At 44.4% G+C, this 16,372-nt stretch overlaps 1 protein-coding gene across 4 annotated transcripts in view; it reads left to right on the top strand.

Annotated features, from left to right (window-relative positions):
* Window positions 1-16,372, top strand: part of LOC116838821 (adhesion G protein-coupled receptor B1) — a 177,887-nt gene that overhangs the window by 138,177 nt on the left and 23,338 nt on the right. The window contains exons 18-21 of one of the 4 annotated variants that reach the window (XM_032804392.2): window positions 1,316-1,414; window positions 11,027-11,198; window positions 12,372-12,467; window positions 15,342-15,396. In XM_032804392.2, the coding sequence (XP_032660283.2) occupies window positions 1,316-1,414; window positions 11,027-11,198; window positions 12,372-12,467; window positions 15,342-15,396 (422 nt within the window). The remainder of the gene's footprint in view (window positions 1-1,315; window positions 1,415-11,026; window positions 11,199-12,371; window positions 12,468-15,341; window positions 15,397-16,372) is intronic. The other 3 variants (XM_032804369.2, XM_075063294.1, XM_075063295.1) reach the window with 3 other exon arrangements.

Genomic DNA, 16,372 nt, shown 5'->3' on the forward strand with positions numbered 1-16,372 from the left:
ACACCACATGAGATGTCAGCACAGCAGCTGGGAGGTGTAATGCCCATTTTGGGTAGAAGTTCACGCACTAGCTCTCACTGAGCTGGCACACTCAAAATTGCAGCATGGCCCGATGGCTCAGGCTAGCCACCCAAGTACAATCCTGTCCGAGATCCTAGTTATGTACTCGGGCCACTTGCTGAGATGAGGCCACCATGGCCCCACAGCTTTTTTTAGTGCACTAGCTTGATGTGAGCCCTACCCTTGCTGGGAATTACACTACCTGGCTTCTGTGCAGACATACCGTTTATGAGCAAGGCCCAGAGTTAAGCGTTGTTGACTCCTAAAAGAGGATCCTTGCTGGAGGCAAGGAAACAACCTGGTGGGACCTGCAGTTCCAGCTCCCTTTATGGAAGGATTTAGGCCCTGAATCAGCAAAATTCTTAAATCCATGCTTAACCTTACGCACATCAGTAATCCGATCTCTGTTCAGCAAAGCGTTTAAACACATGCTTAATGGGAAGTAATGCTTAAGACCCGTTGAAGTCAATAGGACTTAAGCATGTGCTTAACCGTAACCATGGCCTTCTTTGCTTTGCTGAATCAGGGACTAAGGGCCAGATTTTTAAAGGTATTTAGACATCTAAAAATGCAAATAGGTGCCTAGTGGAATTTTCAGAAGTGCCTAGGCACCATTGATAGGTACCCTACATACTTTTATAACTCTGGCCCCGAGTCACTAATGATTTCTTTCTTTCCTGTCACCATCTGCTGCTAGGAAGGTATTTTGCCTGCTGGCTGAGCTAGAGCAGAAGGGACAGTGGAAAAAGCATGTCATCTACACCTCACTCTGCTTCATCAAACAAAATTAGCCAGCACAGTGCTGGTCCCACCAGCCCTACTTCTTGCCTTTCAAGTGCAACACGGTGCAGCTGAGCCAGAAGCAAGAACACCACAGAAAAAGGACAGATGGGGAGAGAAAATATGCTCACGATCAAAAACGTGCAAGCAGGCCTGGGAGGGTAAGAAAAACATGCAATAAAAGGTTACCACCAATGGAGGCACTAGAGGGTTGCCCTGAGCCCGGCAGAACCTTTCCCAACATGATTCTACCCACACCTGTGGCACCAGCACAGCTCTTGACTTGACTCCATGCATCTGGAATGACACAGCCGAAAGTTTTATTCCTTCCTGTCTTTTGATCTCTTCGCTCAAAGTGGGTGTGGTGTGGCTGATTGGTTCCTTTTTTTTTTCCTTTTCTTTTCTGTTCCTTTCTTCGTTTGTGTTCACAAGCAAAGTGTTTTGTTTTGTTTCAGTCTTTTGATTTTAATTGCAGTCAGATGGCAGTGCCTCTTTACGGCATGACGCTCAAATGTTCCAAGTGTGGAGTAGTTTCTTCCGCTGAAGTTTCGGCCACAGCCACCAGTAACGCCATGTTAGTTCCTCTAATTTCAACTTCTTGCTTTCTTTCTTTCTCGCTTTCTTTCTTTCTCGCTTTCTTTATTTGATTTCCCTCTTTCATTTTATTCCCTGTTTGTTTTCTCTCCCCATGTCCCACCCACCCTCCTGCCTTCCCATCCCCTCGGGCCATAAGAAGTTAGAAGTGTAGGCTTCCTGCAATGTCCCTGGAACAAGGCCTGCAAGAGTTAAAGTCCTGGGGTAGACTAGACCCTACCAGGTGCTGAGCACTCCAGCAAAACACATTGATATGTGTTTAAAGCCACGCAGGTGACTAGCCCCACTGATGTCAAAGGGGCTATTAATGTACTTAAAATTGAGCCCCAAATTCAGCATAGCGCTTGGGGCTTGAGTCTTGATGGTAACACTCCCATTGACTTTAATAGCTCATCGATGCACAAATTAAAGACAGAAGGGGCCACTGTGATCATGTAGCCTGGTCTCCCGCTTAACACATGCCATAGGACTTCTCAGGCTCAAACCCTTAGCCTCCAGTTTAGCAAAGCACTTAAACATGTGCTTCAGTCCCATTCGCTTCAGTGGAACAGACTGCTTAAAATTCAGCATCTACTGAATCAACCCTCAGTGTCCTACTGGACCATGCAAGAGTGCTCATCACCTCAAAGGACAGAGCTCCTGGTTCGCTACGTGTTTTTTGACACAGAGAATCTTATAGAAGCAGGGAGCTGTTTGAACTGGATTTAGATGCCTTTGGTTCAAGGGACACTGTCAAGTGACAAAGTAAAATATTGTTAAGCGTCATAATTTTGATACTGACTGGTTTTGAGCTGGTTGAAAATTTAAAAAGTCATGAACTCAGGGATGTTTTTGTTCTGCTGTTTTTTTAATGGATCATGGTTTCGCTTTTTGAAAGTTTCTGTGGAATGCTATTTTCAGCATTTTTGGGGGAGGGGTTTGTTTTTCATTTTGATTGTAATTGACAAAATGAAATGTTTCGATTTTGAAATGATTTTTTTTTCAAAAATGAATGGTTTTGATTTTGAAGAGTCCCCATCATTTGACTAAACTAACCAATCAAACTTTGGAATGGAAAAAACAAACCAAAAAAGTGAAGTTTTTTGTTGAAAAACTTTGAAAAATTGAAAAATTTCAAGAAATCAAAAACATTTTCTGAACATTTTCATTTTTGAAAAATGACCAAATTTCATCAAAATAATTTGAATGAAAAATTTCGATCAACTCTGTTGACAGTTTAGATTTTTTTAAACTGTGAGGATTAAACAAAATTGTATTTACTTTTCCTTGTTGATCCTGTGTTACTTTGTTCACCAGCTTGGATGGTGAAACTGCACTGGGTGTGACACGTGTGTTTCTAGTGAGTTTCACATACCAATTCCTGTGAATTAGCACCACATCGTGGCATTTCAGTTTCCTACCATTCAGGAGGAATGTTTAAATCTAGCAAAAATATGATCATAAATAAAAATGATATATTTCATGGAATAAAGGTATAATTCATATTAAGTTTTGTAAGCCACACTCCTTTTTTGAAACAAATTCAAATATATTGTCCTATTCTACTTGACATTGTTCCTATACAAAATACATGATCTAATTCATTTTCAAATTTTAAAAAAATGGCTTTACAGGGCAGCTGAAAATCACCGTCTCCCACTGAGCCTGAGAGCTGCTCATTTTACTCAATTGATTTGATAAGTATCAGTAAAAGAATGTATATATGCCTTGTTTTCCTGGCAACAGAATAAGAAAATCAGTAAATTTCAGTGCAAGATTTTGTTTGCTGTGATCTTGCCTTTGATAAAGGACATCTGAGCACCTGAAGAAGAATTTGTATTGTTGGCCCCAATCCTACTCCCATCATCCACTTGGTTCTGTGGTTCATTATTACATTATGCTGGGCATTCGAGTCATTAATGCCAGGTTTGGGGCCAGCTTTGCCTTTTGACATTGAGACCTTTGGATGAAAATTGCACAGGGCAGATGTAGACTGGATTCTTGGCTCCTCTCTGACACAGACTATAGCAGTGACTGTTGTGGTTGATGGAGAAAGGCAGAGAAGGAATAACAGTGCCTTGTTATTTCCATGTTTCTGTCTGGCACAGGCATCATCTGTCAGACCAGATGATCCCCTGGAGAGCAGAATGCATCTAGGATGATGGTGCATGAAAATACACAGCAGAGTCTCCATTTGTTTGACTTTGGGGATTTATGGTACTTTCTGACAGCTGGGCCATGAAAACACCCATGCATCAGAGTGAAGAGGAAGCAGAAAAAAGGCATTTAGCACCAGTTGTTCCCAGACTGGGTAGAATCAAACCACACCGCTAGTATGGAGGGCTAGGTGGGAAGTGAGAGCAGGGCAAAGGTCAGGGTTACTGGACATTGCCAGGTTTCTTTTCTTGGTAAACATTGAAACAGTTGAGAAGGTGGAAAACTTTGGACCTCTTTGACCCATGAAGTGTAGGGCAAATGTGCCAGATGTGTCCTTTACCAAGCTGGCTTCCAGCTGTGGACTCTACTGCCAAGCTGTAAAACTGTTCCCTGCCAAGCTGCACTTTGAGAAGCTGCGGAGATTATTTTGCTGGTGACTGGGCTCTTCTTCCTACTGGGACTTCTCTTTAGCTGATTTGTGCCTGGTCTGCCTGCTCCCTTATCCCTGGGCAAACGCTACCTTAAAATCTTTTGCTTTTGCCACCTTGGGAAGAGGTTTGATCTGAAAATGAGACTGCTACAGATGGTTTTCTCAGCCATACCAATTCTTTGCATGTTTTCTATGAAAAGGGGGCTGCACTGCAGAAAACTGGAGTTACTGTTGTTTTGATTAGATAGATAACTAGCTAGAACAGGGGTAGGCAACCTATGGCATGTGTGCCGAAGGCGGCACGCGAGCTGATTTTCAGTAGCACTCACGCTGCCCGGGTCCTAGCCGCCGGTCCGGGGGGCTCTGTATTTTTATTTAATTTTAAATGAAGCTTCTTAAACATTTTAAAAATCTTTTTTGCTTTACGTACAACAATCGTATAGTTATATATTATAGACTTATAGAAAGAGACCTTCTAAAAACGTTAACATGTATGACTGGAACGTGAAACCTTAAATTAGAGTGAATAAATGAAGCCTCGGCACACCACTTCTGAAAGGTTGCCGACCCCTGAGCTAGAATTACTGTCCGTAAACATGCCACTTTATATGACATGTTCAAAGACGGGCTGAAATACTGGTCTCAGGGGTCGGCAACCTGACAAAACTCCCATTGATTTCAGGTGCTCCAGGATCGATTTCATCCAAGATCTTCCCGCCCCCCAGCCGTGAATCTCAGGCAAATAGGAAACATGTGTCATCCGTTCAGGGGGGAGTAGTTTACCAGCCCATGGTCGGTGTCCCTATTGAGAAACAAATTTTACAGCACTTTTTCTCATCAGGATCGTTGGAATTTAAATACCTTTTAAAACTCACAATACTTTTGTTAAACAACTAAATGATTATTTGGAGGGTTCATTTCGGAGAAGCTGTTTTTACATTATGCCGGAAACTTTGACAGGAGATTTCAAAGTTCGCTGACATGAGGCTTTCCATGGATTTCAGTGGTCCTTGGATCAGTTCCTTATTTCTCAGTTTGCTTGTGGAGGAACACCTGCGTCTTCTATTTATTTCAGTGGGAGCTGAGGATGTCTAGAACTTAGGAATGGCCAGAGCAAATCAGACCAATGGCCCATCTAGTCCAGTATCTTGTCTCCAACAGTGCACAGCTGCTCCAGAGAAATGTGCAAGAAACCCTGCAGTAGGAATTAAGGAATAACCTGCCGTCAAGAGAGAGTCTCTTCCTATCCACTCCCAACTTAGAATCAGACTACTTATTTAGTTGCCAAAGTCTAGGCACTGACATTTGAAAGCCTACAGCTGAAGCCTACTAATGTTGAAAGTTTCCTCCATTATGCAAGTGGCTGTTTAGGATTAAAAAGTGCTGCCACCCCTTACCGCTCCCCCCCTGCACACACCCATCTCCGGGATGGCTCTTGCTGGACTATCAAAGGGATGGAGGAGCTAAACATTAAAACAGTCCTAACCAACAGGCCTCCATGTCTGCACGCTTTGAAGATCACCCTGTTTATGTGATTTCCCTAGGAACAGGATGTAGAATTGTGCGGTCTCAGGTTACCTTTGGGCATGACTTATTCTATGAGTTGTGCCATGCCATGTCCTTTATGACTGCTGCTTTCCTAGCCTCTCTCCTTCACTTACCTAGCGGCCACTACTTCCACAGAGACCCTAAGGCAGCTTGTTCTTGCTGTCAGGCCTTTCTTGGAGTCTGTCCTTTCAAGAGTGTCTCGGAGCCGGGGATTCCGTTTCTATTTTTCATTGATCAGGATGTGGGGTTGTCCTTTCTCTGTCCTCCAGAGATGCCGCTATCTGCTTCTTGATCTCAGACCGTTTGCAGTCTTTTCTTGGCTCATGGTCACTTCCACAAAATTCTAGCTGCCTTCAGAGCCTGATTCTGTGGCCCTTACTAACCCTGAGTACCTCTTCCATGCTTGGTTAGTACCATCAATGGGACTACTCACCTGGGTAAATGCTAAGCAACACAAGTAAGGAGTGCTGAAATGGACCCTCAAAGTGTAGATGCTTCTTTGCCACTTCAGGCCCCTGTTTAGACTGGCAAAAAACAACTTCTATATTTAGGTGTCAAAGTCCGTCTCACTTAACAGGACCTCGTGGTGCAATATTTTGATTGTAGATTTCGGGTACATTTGTCAAGATGGCCATCACTAATAAACTGTCTTGGAATGGTAGCCATCCCACAGCTAACCTGTCATCTACTCAAGTGACTCTGAAGAAACTGTTCTATGTGCATGAGATGTTAGGTCTTGTGATCGTCCATTCACAGGGTTTAGAATCCAATTATTGAGGGAAGTACAATTCCCTCAGGAGCAATTGTGTAGAGATGGGCAATCATATCCTGATGGTTCCATTAGAACTTGTTGGTTGCAAACCCAAACATTAGCTTACTTTCTGGCATTCTTGGGGAACTCATCCTGCTGGAGGGAGGCTTGGAAAGAGGAGTGGGATTGTGATGCTTAGGTACTTCTCTCAAGAGGGTCCCTAAAATGGAGACAACAACTTATTCCCCTAGGGCAATGGTTATGTCCCCAACTTGAGCTGAGCAGGAGAAAGCATGGTGCTGGTAGTCTGTGAACCGCTTTTCCTACAACTGGACAGTCATAGAACTAGAGAAGCATTTGGGTTAGTATGGACTTCCATAAGCTCCGCTAATCTCTACCCTCTGCATCAGGGCAAGACAGACATTACCATTCCTAAAGCTTCCCTAATGGATGTGTGTCTGGTCCCAGCCTTACTTGTCTTCAGCTTTGGCAGTTGCACCTCCCTTGGCAACTTTTTCCATAGCCTGAGCTGCTCTTTGAGTTATTAAGTTTATTTCCTGCGGAATCTTTATCCCATTAATGCTTGTTCTGTCATCCTAAAGCAATGAGAATAATTGATCTCAGTCCTCTTTGTAACATGCCGTTACGTCTCTGAAGACAACCACTGTGTCTCTTTGCCTTAGTCTTCTTTTCTCTAGGCCCAGTCCCCTTAAACTTTCATCATTGTAGATCTTTGATTCCCAAACTTTTTTTTTGTCATTTGTGACATACTCCTCTGAATTCTTCCTAGTTTATCTTTGTCCTGTGGCAAAAACAGAGTTCTTAGAGCTGTCGATAATAGAGAATGAAACAGGGCATCTACTAGGGGTGTAGTGTTGGTGAACATCCTCTGATTAAAGACCATGACATGTCCCTGATTTTGACAAGGCCGAATATGGTCCCACATGTGCAGCCCTACTAGGGTTTGCTAGCTTTTCAGTATATGTCCTGTTGAAGAAATGTGAGGGCCACAGTATTGTAGAGGCGTGTTGTCACATGGCATCATCATGTTACATCATTTTGCTGTGTTGTGGCATCCGCACATCCTGGCATGATACCATTGCTCTTGATCATATGGTGCTGCAGAAGCATGATGCCATGACATAATGTCTCTGTGCTGGCATGTAGCAGTGTTGGACCATGATCATACCTCGTTAAAGCAGCATCCTAGTTCAATGATCCAATAGCACAGGACCCAAGCTATAATGTCACCGTAATCCATATGAGGAGAATATGGGTCTTTCTCCCCTTTAGTGCATGGGATACATCCATAAGAGGATAAAAGCCTACCTCAGCTGCCAGCCAAAAGCCTTATTTCTTGATCTCAAGCCATTAAGGTCTTGGGTTTAATCCCCTCTGACAACCCATGAAAGATGGCTGTTATATAACCATATTGCACCACAGCACCATTAGTTAGCAATACCATCATGTCATGTTGCAATGCAATGTCATGATATGCTGACATGGACCTAAGTATTATGATGTTGCAGAGGCCCTGAGATGTATATCAAGACCTCTGCAGGCTTCATAGGTGCCAAAGCATCTAATAAGAAACAGGAGAGTCCTAAAGATATAGTATGTGTGAATCACAGTACAGAGCCAACACACAGGAGGTGGAATTAAGGGCATGCTCCTTTTAGGCCTGTTTTTCTTTCCCCGTTTTTTTTGCTTAAGCCCCAGCCTTGATGTATGTTTTTTAAAAAACAACACAACCCTTTTGCATTTAATACTTCAAAAGCTAAGCAGAGCTATGAAAGTGAAATTAGAGTAATTTATAGCCCATTGCCATCTGTCGCCTGGGAGAAAAATTGTGCATTATATGTCAAGCAACATTTCCATAATATTTGTAAGGGATGAATATTGCTGAGAAGGCCCCTGGAAGATGAAGCAGAAAAAGATCAGAAAGTTGGGTCAGATGGTATGTCAGCATAGGTCCATTGAAGTCAATGTAGCTATACTGATTTACACCAGCTGTGGATCTCGCCCATTGTTATTTTAATCATTATTCTTCTGGTTAACATTTGGCGGGGGCAGGGACTGGGGAAGCAGGCTGTCTCTGCTGTCTATTAACGCATCTAAAGGTTTGTTTGTGGTGGGAATTGGAGAGAGGTCCAACAGAATTTCTTGACTAAGAGGAACAGGAGAACAGTTGCATATGGAAAGGATGTAGACTCCAGGGAAGAAGAGGGATTGTTTCAGGTGATCCCACTGCAGTCTTGGGCCGTTGTGTCTGAAATTGGGAGGACAGCTTCAGCCCTGACTCCTCGCTGAGTCAGTTTGTGTGCACGCATGCACATAGCAAGAGTCGTTTATGAAGCTGGTGTTGGCACTAGTGTGAATCAGAAGCAACTCCACTGAAGGCAGGAGAGGTATGCTAGTGTGAATGTGATCAGGACCAAGCCCATGGTACTGCTATTAGAAACAGAACTGAGCCAAAGCCCTAATCTAACCCCAACTCTGAACTCTGGATCTGAGTCCAAACATTAAATGTGAAAAAGTTTGGACTCAGCCTGTTACAGAGACAGTTTCAAGCTGCCAAATCTCATCCAAAGACAGATTTGTGGTTCAGATCTGAGCTATGGTTCAGGCCTGTTGCTCTCGCCAGAGCCTGTTGTGTGCTTTCCTGCTAATGTCCTTAATGTAGCCATTCCTATGATAGGCCAGGGAACTCCAGAGGGCAGAGTAGTCTGATGTCACCCAATCCAATGCCCTTGCTTTCCCCTTGTTCTCTTTCGTCACCAGAAGTATGGTGAGCAACTTGGATGAGCTGCTTTGCCCAGCCAGACAGCTGGCGTGTTGGACATTCTGATCCTGACATGGAACACACCTGTGGAATCTTGTCATCAGGCAAATCACATTTTTCCATTTGGCTTTTCTGCCACTTCAGTTTTGTTCTCCCAACACTTGTTGTCCAGTCAGCTTTATTAGCGTCATGTTGCACATGGTGATTCTGAGAGGTTTCTGTTATCAGATGCTCTCAGACACCTGGGGGAGAGGGGAAGCAGGAGGGGGAATAAAAATACCTGCCTGGTTTATGACTATGCTGAAAAACTACAGTATGTCTGCAAAAAATTGGGCATTCAAGAGTCAGTCGTAAACTTTCCACTCAATGTCCTATGTGCAGTTATAGGGCATGCATGCATGTTATGGCTCTTTCCTTACATGGTAACACAAAACCCTCTACTTGGTGGAGAAAGGGCAATTACACAGGGATGGACCTGCTCTTTCAGTTGCTGGTTAATTGCACTAGTAGCTCCTACATTCATGACTCAATCCTGGAATGGTGTGCAGAAATGCTGATGCATAATTATTAATTACAGAAATAACCCATCACTGCAACCTACCATCATTGCAGTGGGAAGTCCTTGGGCATTGTGCCTGGATAACAAGTGAGTGTAAATTGGGTTAGAACTTACTTGACCATGTTTCATTAAATGGTCAGTGGTTCCCATGTAAGTGCTGCAAAGTATGAGTCATGATATCTGTGTCCTATAATAGGCCATGTTACCTATCTATGTGTCTTTACATATAGGTCAAGATTTTCTATCCAGAAAAGTTTGAGGTCCACTTGTTATTTCCGTCTCTGTGTGTACTCTTGCTACGCTTCTATTGTAGATAGAGTCCCATGGTTTCCTCTGTGCACCGCTGTCCCCAAATGTTTAGAATTAAAGTTGAGTCCATTTCCTATGTATTGCCACTGTCTGCACTGATTTGGCTCCCTTGGTGGCAAAGAGGTCAAGCATGGTCCATGGAGATGGAAATGCCTTCTTATTTCTAGAGGGGGTCTGTCCAGTTCAGACCTGGAGCTCCTGGTTGGGGTAGTGCACGGATGCTCACATTCCAGATGACTGTGATGTACGTATCCCTGCCATGGCTAAACAGATGACTTGAATCCTATGAGCCATCAAGCCGGCACTACATTCACTTGCAGGAATAGCTTAAGGTTCATCAGATAGAACTGGTTCCAGTTTTCCAGGGTGTTTATTTAGCAAGGTCCCATCTGTACCCTGTAGCCTCTTGTTAACAGATAACAGGATTCAGGTGCCAGCGGCCTCCTTAGTTGTCTGGCTATTTGTACTTGGGGAACATTTGATGGAGGGCAAGAGGTGCTTCCAGGAGCTTACCGTCCAGGCTCAAATCTGTCCTTGTCAGCTTAGCCACCCGAACCCTCCAAATAAAACCTCAAGTGATACTGATTTTCTGAGTGCTGTCACAGTCCAGGCACCAGTAGCAATTAGCTAAGAGTTGATGGCCATCAAGGAAACCTGGCCTCTCCTATAGATGTTCCACTCCCCTCTTGCAACATACAGTGGCCGCATCTTCTCTCTGCTTCTTGGACAATACCACTGGTGTGATTAACAGTGCGGAGTGGGAGGGGCATGAAGGGGACATGATATGCCTGCCTCCTTCCTTCCCACCCCGAATTTCTGTGCATGCTTGCACCACTGAGCCGTTGTCCCCTCGAAGTGTCTGCCGCCTGCTCTCAGAGCATGAATGTGATGAGCAAAGCAGCCTCCTGCGTCCCTGAGGGAGCTCAGAAATCACCCCAAATGAGTCCACTGTTAGTGAGGAAAATTCTTCAACAGCCTTTTGGGATCAGGAGGCTGAATTGGCTCCCCTGAGTGATCACAACGTTTAACTGGCTGGGGATGAAGCTGAACTCAGATTTACTTTCTCTTCCCTGACAGGGCCTCCCTTTGGAGCTCCTGTGTGGTCCTACCTCTGCTGGCGCTGACCTGGATGTCTGCGGTTCTGGCAATCACGGATCGGCGGTCAGCGCTCTTCCAGATCCTCTTCGCTGTCTTTGACTCCCTGGAGGGCTTTGTCATTGTGATGGTTCATTGCATCCTGAGACGAGAGGTGGGCACCGCCAATGATTCCTACTGCACAGCCCAGAGGGCTGCGTGTGACTCGTCTACCAGAGGGCAGATTGGGAATTGCAACCTTCCCGCAGTCTCTCTGGGGATTCCTCTGATCCCTTGAGCTGTGGGCCATGACATTCAGCTGCACAGACGTCACAGTGATGAGTGTGACAGAAGTGCCTGGACAGATGGATGGATAGGTGGACAACATGCTGAAAACGTACAGTGGAGCAGAGTTTTGGGAACAAGCCTCGTTCAGTTTATCATTGGTCCAAAATTTAGGTTTTGTTTTTTTTAAAAAAAAAGGTTCTACAAAACCTAGGATTTGCAGAAAAGTTTTCATCCGTGTTTAAAGACAATATCAACAAAAAACAAGGTTGTTTTCTAGGCGTTGTATTGAAATAGTCCCCAGCAGTGCTGGAAACCCGAACATTGCATATATGGTGCCAGTTTATGGGACCCATAAGTTAAACTTGACTATGAACAGAAAGTGAAACTTTATTTTACTTTAAACCGGTGAATTCCATCAATGATGAAAAGTTACATTCTTTTTTTTTAAGTTCTTTCCATTGCAGTAAAATGGGGTGTCACTAATAACATTGACAAGGAGCTTTTTGTGTATATATATATGCATGTTACCTTGATATAATCCCTTTCAATTAAGTGAGCCTGATAGATTCAGTGGAATTACACCAGGGGTTGGCCTAGCCCAGAGTCTTTTCATTAATTTCATTATCCATTTAGGCCCTCTCATTGCGGTCGTTGGGAGTTTATCCATTGATTTCAGTGAGCTTTCGAGGACACATAATATGCACACAGTATAGACTCTTGATCTGACATTATATATCTCTATGCCATGTTTTATGCAACAGGGTCCTTTGTAAATATCATGGGTACAGAATAAATTCATGGTTATTCCTGCTAGGCAAATCCAGCAACTAACTACTTTGGAAGCTATCCCATGTAATAATCCTGTAAGCATGCAGGAACCTGAAGTTGCTGTATTGGTGTGTCAGATATGTGTCCTCTCAGCCCCTCTGAAGTCATTGTGTAAGCCCTAAACGAAGCCGTGTGTGCATTACAATCTATCCCCAGCAGGGTAGGATGATCCTTTGCTTTAAACAGTGCCTCTGTCTGACTCAGTCTTGTGAAAATCCATTTCTCCCGGCAGGTCCAGGATGCAGTGAAGTGCCGAGTAGTGGACCGTCAAGAAGAGGGCAACGGAGACTCGGGGGGGTCGTTTCAGAACGGACATGCTCAGCTAATGGTAGGATAAAGTGCCACCTGCTCGCTTGCCTAGGGACTCAGTGCATTTAGCCTGAATCCAATGAACTGAGGGCTCTGTTTCAACATCTTAGACTTAGCTGTCATCACTCTCCTTCTTTTAAATCTATGATTGGATCCTGCTGGAGCTTGGGTGAGCCTCAGTTTCACCCATCTATAGCTCCCGTTCCCTTCATAACATTCTGGATCCCATCCCTCTCCCGCTCAGACCTATGCAAGCGCCGGGGCTGTTTTGTTGATAAGCCAGATCCTTTTGGTCTAAGGATTACAAAACTTACATGCACCTGCTTTCCCATAAAAGAAATTTCCCAGGCCTTTCTACCTCTGAGAAGGCTGCATATCCTATCCAGCATGGTGGTGGGAGACAACAGTTTAATACCGACTTGCTCAGAGCATGTCACATTGTAGTCATGATTTTCAAGACATTCTTTCTGAGGAGACTTTCTTTCTCCAAAGTACTTTTCTTCCGCATTTCAGTAACATTCCTTTCTGGATGCTCATTTTAAGATCATTTTGCGCCAAGATAAAAAACTTCATCCTGTTACGTGAGTCCTTTAAAACTGTACTAGATAAAGCCCTAGGAGAATATGCCATAGGGAACAATCCTGCATTGGCCCCTTTGTGATGGACTGGATGTCCCTAAAAGGTCTTTCTTGTCTCTGATTTCTAAGCTTCCCACAGTTTACAAGATTTTCCCAGTCTCCAAAACAGACCTGTTGGGGCTTTCCTCTTTCTTTATGCCTGAGTGTCCAGCCAGTCAGGCCCAGAGATGCAACGTATTCATAGATTCATAGAGCTCAAGGCTAGAGGGGACCATTAGATAATCTAGTCTGACCTCCTGTATAGCACAAGCTATAAAATTTCACCCATCTTGCCCCATATTGAGTCCAATAACTAAAGCTGATCTTCCAGAAAGGCATCCGTCCTGAACAGATATCAAGAGAGAGAATCTACCACTTCTCATGATAGTTTGTCCCAGTGGTTAATCATTCTCACTGTTAAACATTTCTGCCTTATTTCTAATTTGAATTTCTCTGGCTTCAGCTTCCAACCTTTTGTCCTTGTGGTGTCTTTCTCAGCTAGATGAAGGAGCACCGTGTGACCCGGTGTTTTGTTCTGGTGTAGATACTTACATGCTGTCATCAAGTTACTTCTTAATCTTCTTTTTGATCTGTTGAACAGATGGAGCTCTTCAAGTCTCTCATTATAAGCCCTCATCTCCAGCCCTCCAATCACTTTTGTGGTTCATTTCTGCGCTCTCTCCAACTTTTCAGGGCCCTTTTAAAAGTACAGACATGAGAACTGGCTGCAGTGTTCCAGTATTGCTCTTGCCAATGTTGTGTGCAGAGCTGAAACCACCTCCCTGCTCCTAGTTGCTGTTCCCCTGTTTAGACATCCAAGGATCGCAAGAGCCCTCTTTGCTACAGCATTGCACTGACAGCTTCTGTCAAACTGCTTGTCCACTCTCACCCCTAGATCCTTTTCAGCTCCTCTGCTTTCCAGGATACAGTTCCCCCGTTCTGTAGGTATGACCTGCAGTCCTTGTTCCTAGATGTAAAACTTTGCATTTGACTGTATGAAAATACATTTTGTTTGATGGGGCCCTGTTTCACGAGCCGTTCAGATCACTCTGTGTGACTGTAGTGTCTTCATCATTATTTATCACTCTACCAATCTTCTATCACCTGCAAATTTTACCAGCAGTGATTTTATATTTACTTCCAGATCATTGATAAAAATATTGAATAACATCGGCCCCAGTTGCGATTCCTGCAGCACCCCACTAGAAACACCCCCATTCAACGATGATTCCCCTTGACAGCTACTTTTAGAGATCTGCCAGTCAGCCAGTTCCTAATCCATTTAATGTGTGCTGGACTAATATTGTATAGTGGTAATTTTTTAATCAGAACATTGAGAGATACTATGTCAAATGTCTTACAGAAGTCTGTGTATATTATATCTACACAGTTGCCTTTATCAACCAACTTTGTCATCTCATCAAAGAATGAAATCAAGTTTGTTTGAGAAGACCTATCTTCCATAAAAGCACGTTGCTTGGCATTAATTATAATCCTAGCCTTTAATTTGTTATAAGTCGAATCCCACATCAGCTTTTCCATTCTTTTGCATGGGATTGATATCGGGCTAACCAGCCTATGGTACCTAAGTCATCCTTCTTGCCAAGATCATTAGCACCTTGCCAGTCTTCTGGAGTTTCCCCAGCATTTCAAGATTTATTAATAATCAACATCAGCAGGTTAGCAATCTCCTCAGACAACTCTTTGAGTTGTGCAGGTTAGCTGGGCCTGCTGATTTCCAAATGTCTGTCCCTGGTAGGTGCTGTTTAACATTCTCTTTAATTACTAATGACTAGAAAATACCACAACATCCTCCTGTGGTACCATCCTGCTGCTTAGAACATCTAGAATGGAAATATTTGTAGGACACCTGTCTTTTCCACATCGCTTTGAACACGATTACATGGAAGCCCATGTTCTGGTGTGACTCCATTTCTCCCATTTTCTGGGCTGATGGCAACCAAGACTTTCGAGGCAGGGACTAGTTTAGGGGAGAGGAGGGCTGCATGTGGCTGCTTTTGGCATCCCCTGCTCAGGCATCCCCTGCTCCTGTTTGGGAGGGGCTGTGTCTTCTATCTCAAGGCCATTAGGCAGCGAGTCTGATTCCAAAGCGCTGAGCCGAGCCCTTGTTCGCGCCATTCTCTCTGGATTTGTATTGCTTTGTGTGTGGTCCATGAGTAGAAACGTTCATTGGATTCCAGGTTGTCTGCCCCTTTCTACTTCCCCTCCCCCGCCCCGCCCCCTTGACCGTGCCCTCTGCTTTCTCTGTCTTTCAGACCGATTTTGAGAAGGATGTGGATATGGCTTGTAGATCAGGTGAGCACATCACAGGTGAGAAATCAACAAGTGACCTGGTTTGGGGATTGAACTTGGCCATTTTTTCCCTTACTATTTGTGTGTGTCTATGTCCCCTCAGTGGCTTGTGTGTATGTGTATGGGCTGTCCTCGCTCCTGCCCCCACCTTGAGAAAATTCCTATCTCCACCCCTTCGCTTTGCTTATCTCCTCCCTCACCAACACGTTGCTTGGCCTCTTGGCTAAGATCAAGCCTCACCTTGATTTAACACCCTTTATCTGGGGCCTGTATCTTGCCTGGCAGGGGTGGTGGGATCTATGACCTTCTCCATCTCTCACTACTGGGTCATGATTTTGTCTCTGCTCATAGAGTCATCTCTGGGGCTGGCCTCATACCCCTCAGGTGTCCTGAGAAATGGGTGTAAATCTGGAGCATCTTCCCCCAATCCGTGAATGGACAGTTGTCCTCTGGGTCCATCCATACCAACAGCCACTTGGGCAGTCATAGATCAGACTGTGCTTGGGGAGATGGCCCACCCCTTCCCACACACAACCATTCATTGCAGCTCTGTAGATCTGCATGAGCCAGCAGTCCCTGCTGCCACAACCCCTCTTCAGTCGCTCTTGTTTGTCTCATGCCCACTGTGCTGTCTCTGAAAGTGCTGTACAGAGTCTTCTGTGCTGCCTGTTCCTCTTTGCAGGTTCTGTTCCCTCCTGCCCTTGGTACGCCTGACCAGCTGACTGATTTTAATCAAACCTTTTGCAGAATTTCCTACTCTCACTGTCTCGTCCAGATGCCTTCCCTTTCCCAAGCAAGAGTTTTCCCAGCTCATTTGGCCCTTGTGTATAATTCACATCTTCCAAACCAGGATCTCCCTCTAGCTGCCATGGAGTTTGCATCCTGTATGCTCATTTAGGGGGCATCACAGGACAGCGTTTTTTTCTCTCTCTCTCTCTCTCTCTCTCTCTCCCCATGCACCCCTGCTATCTATCTATCTATCTAATCACTTTCT

This window comes from Chelonoidis abingdonii, chromosome 2, assembly GCF_003597395.2.
Source record: "Chelonoidis abingdonii isolate Lonesome George chromosome 2, CheloAbing_2.0, whole genome shotgun sequence".
In the NCBI taxonomy this organism is placed as follows: domain Eukaryota; kingdom Metazoa; phylum Chordata; order Testudines; family Testudinidae; genus Chelonoidis; species Chelonoidis abingdonii.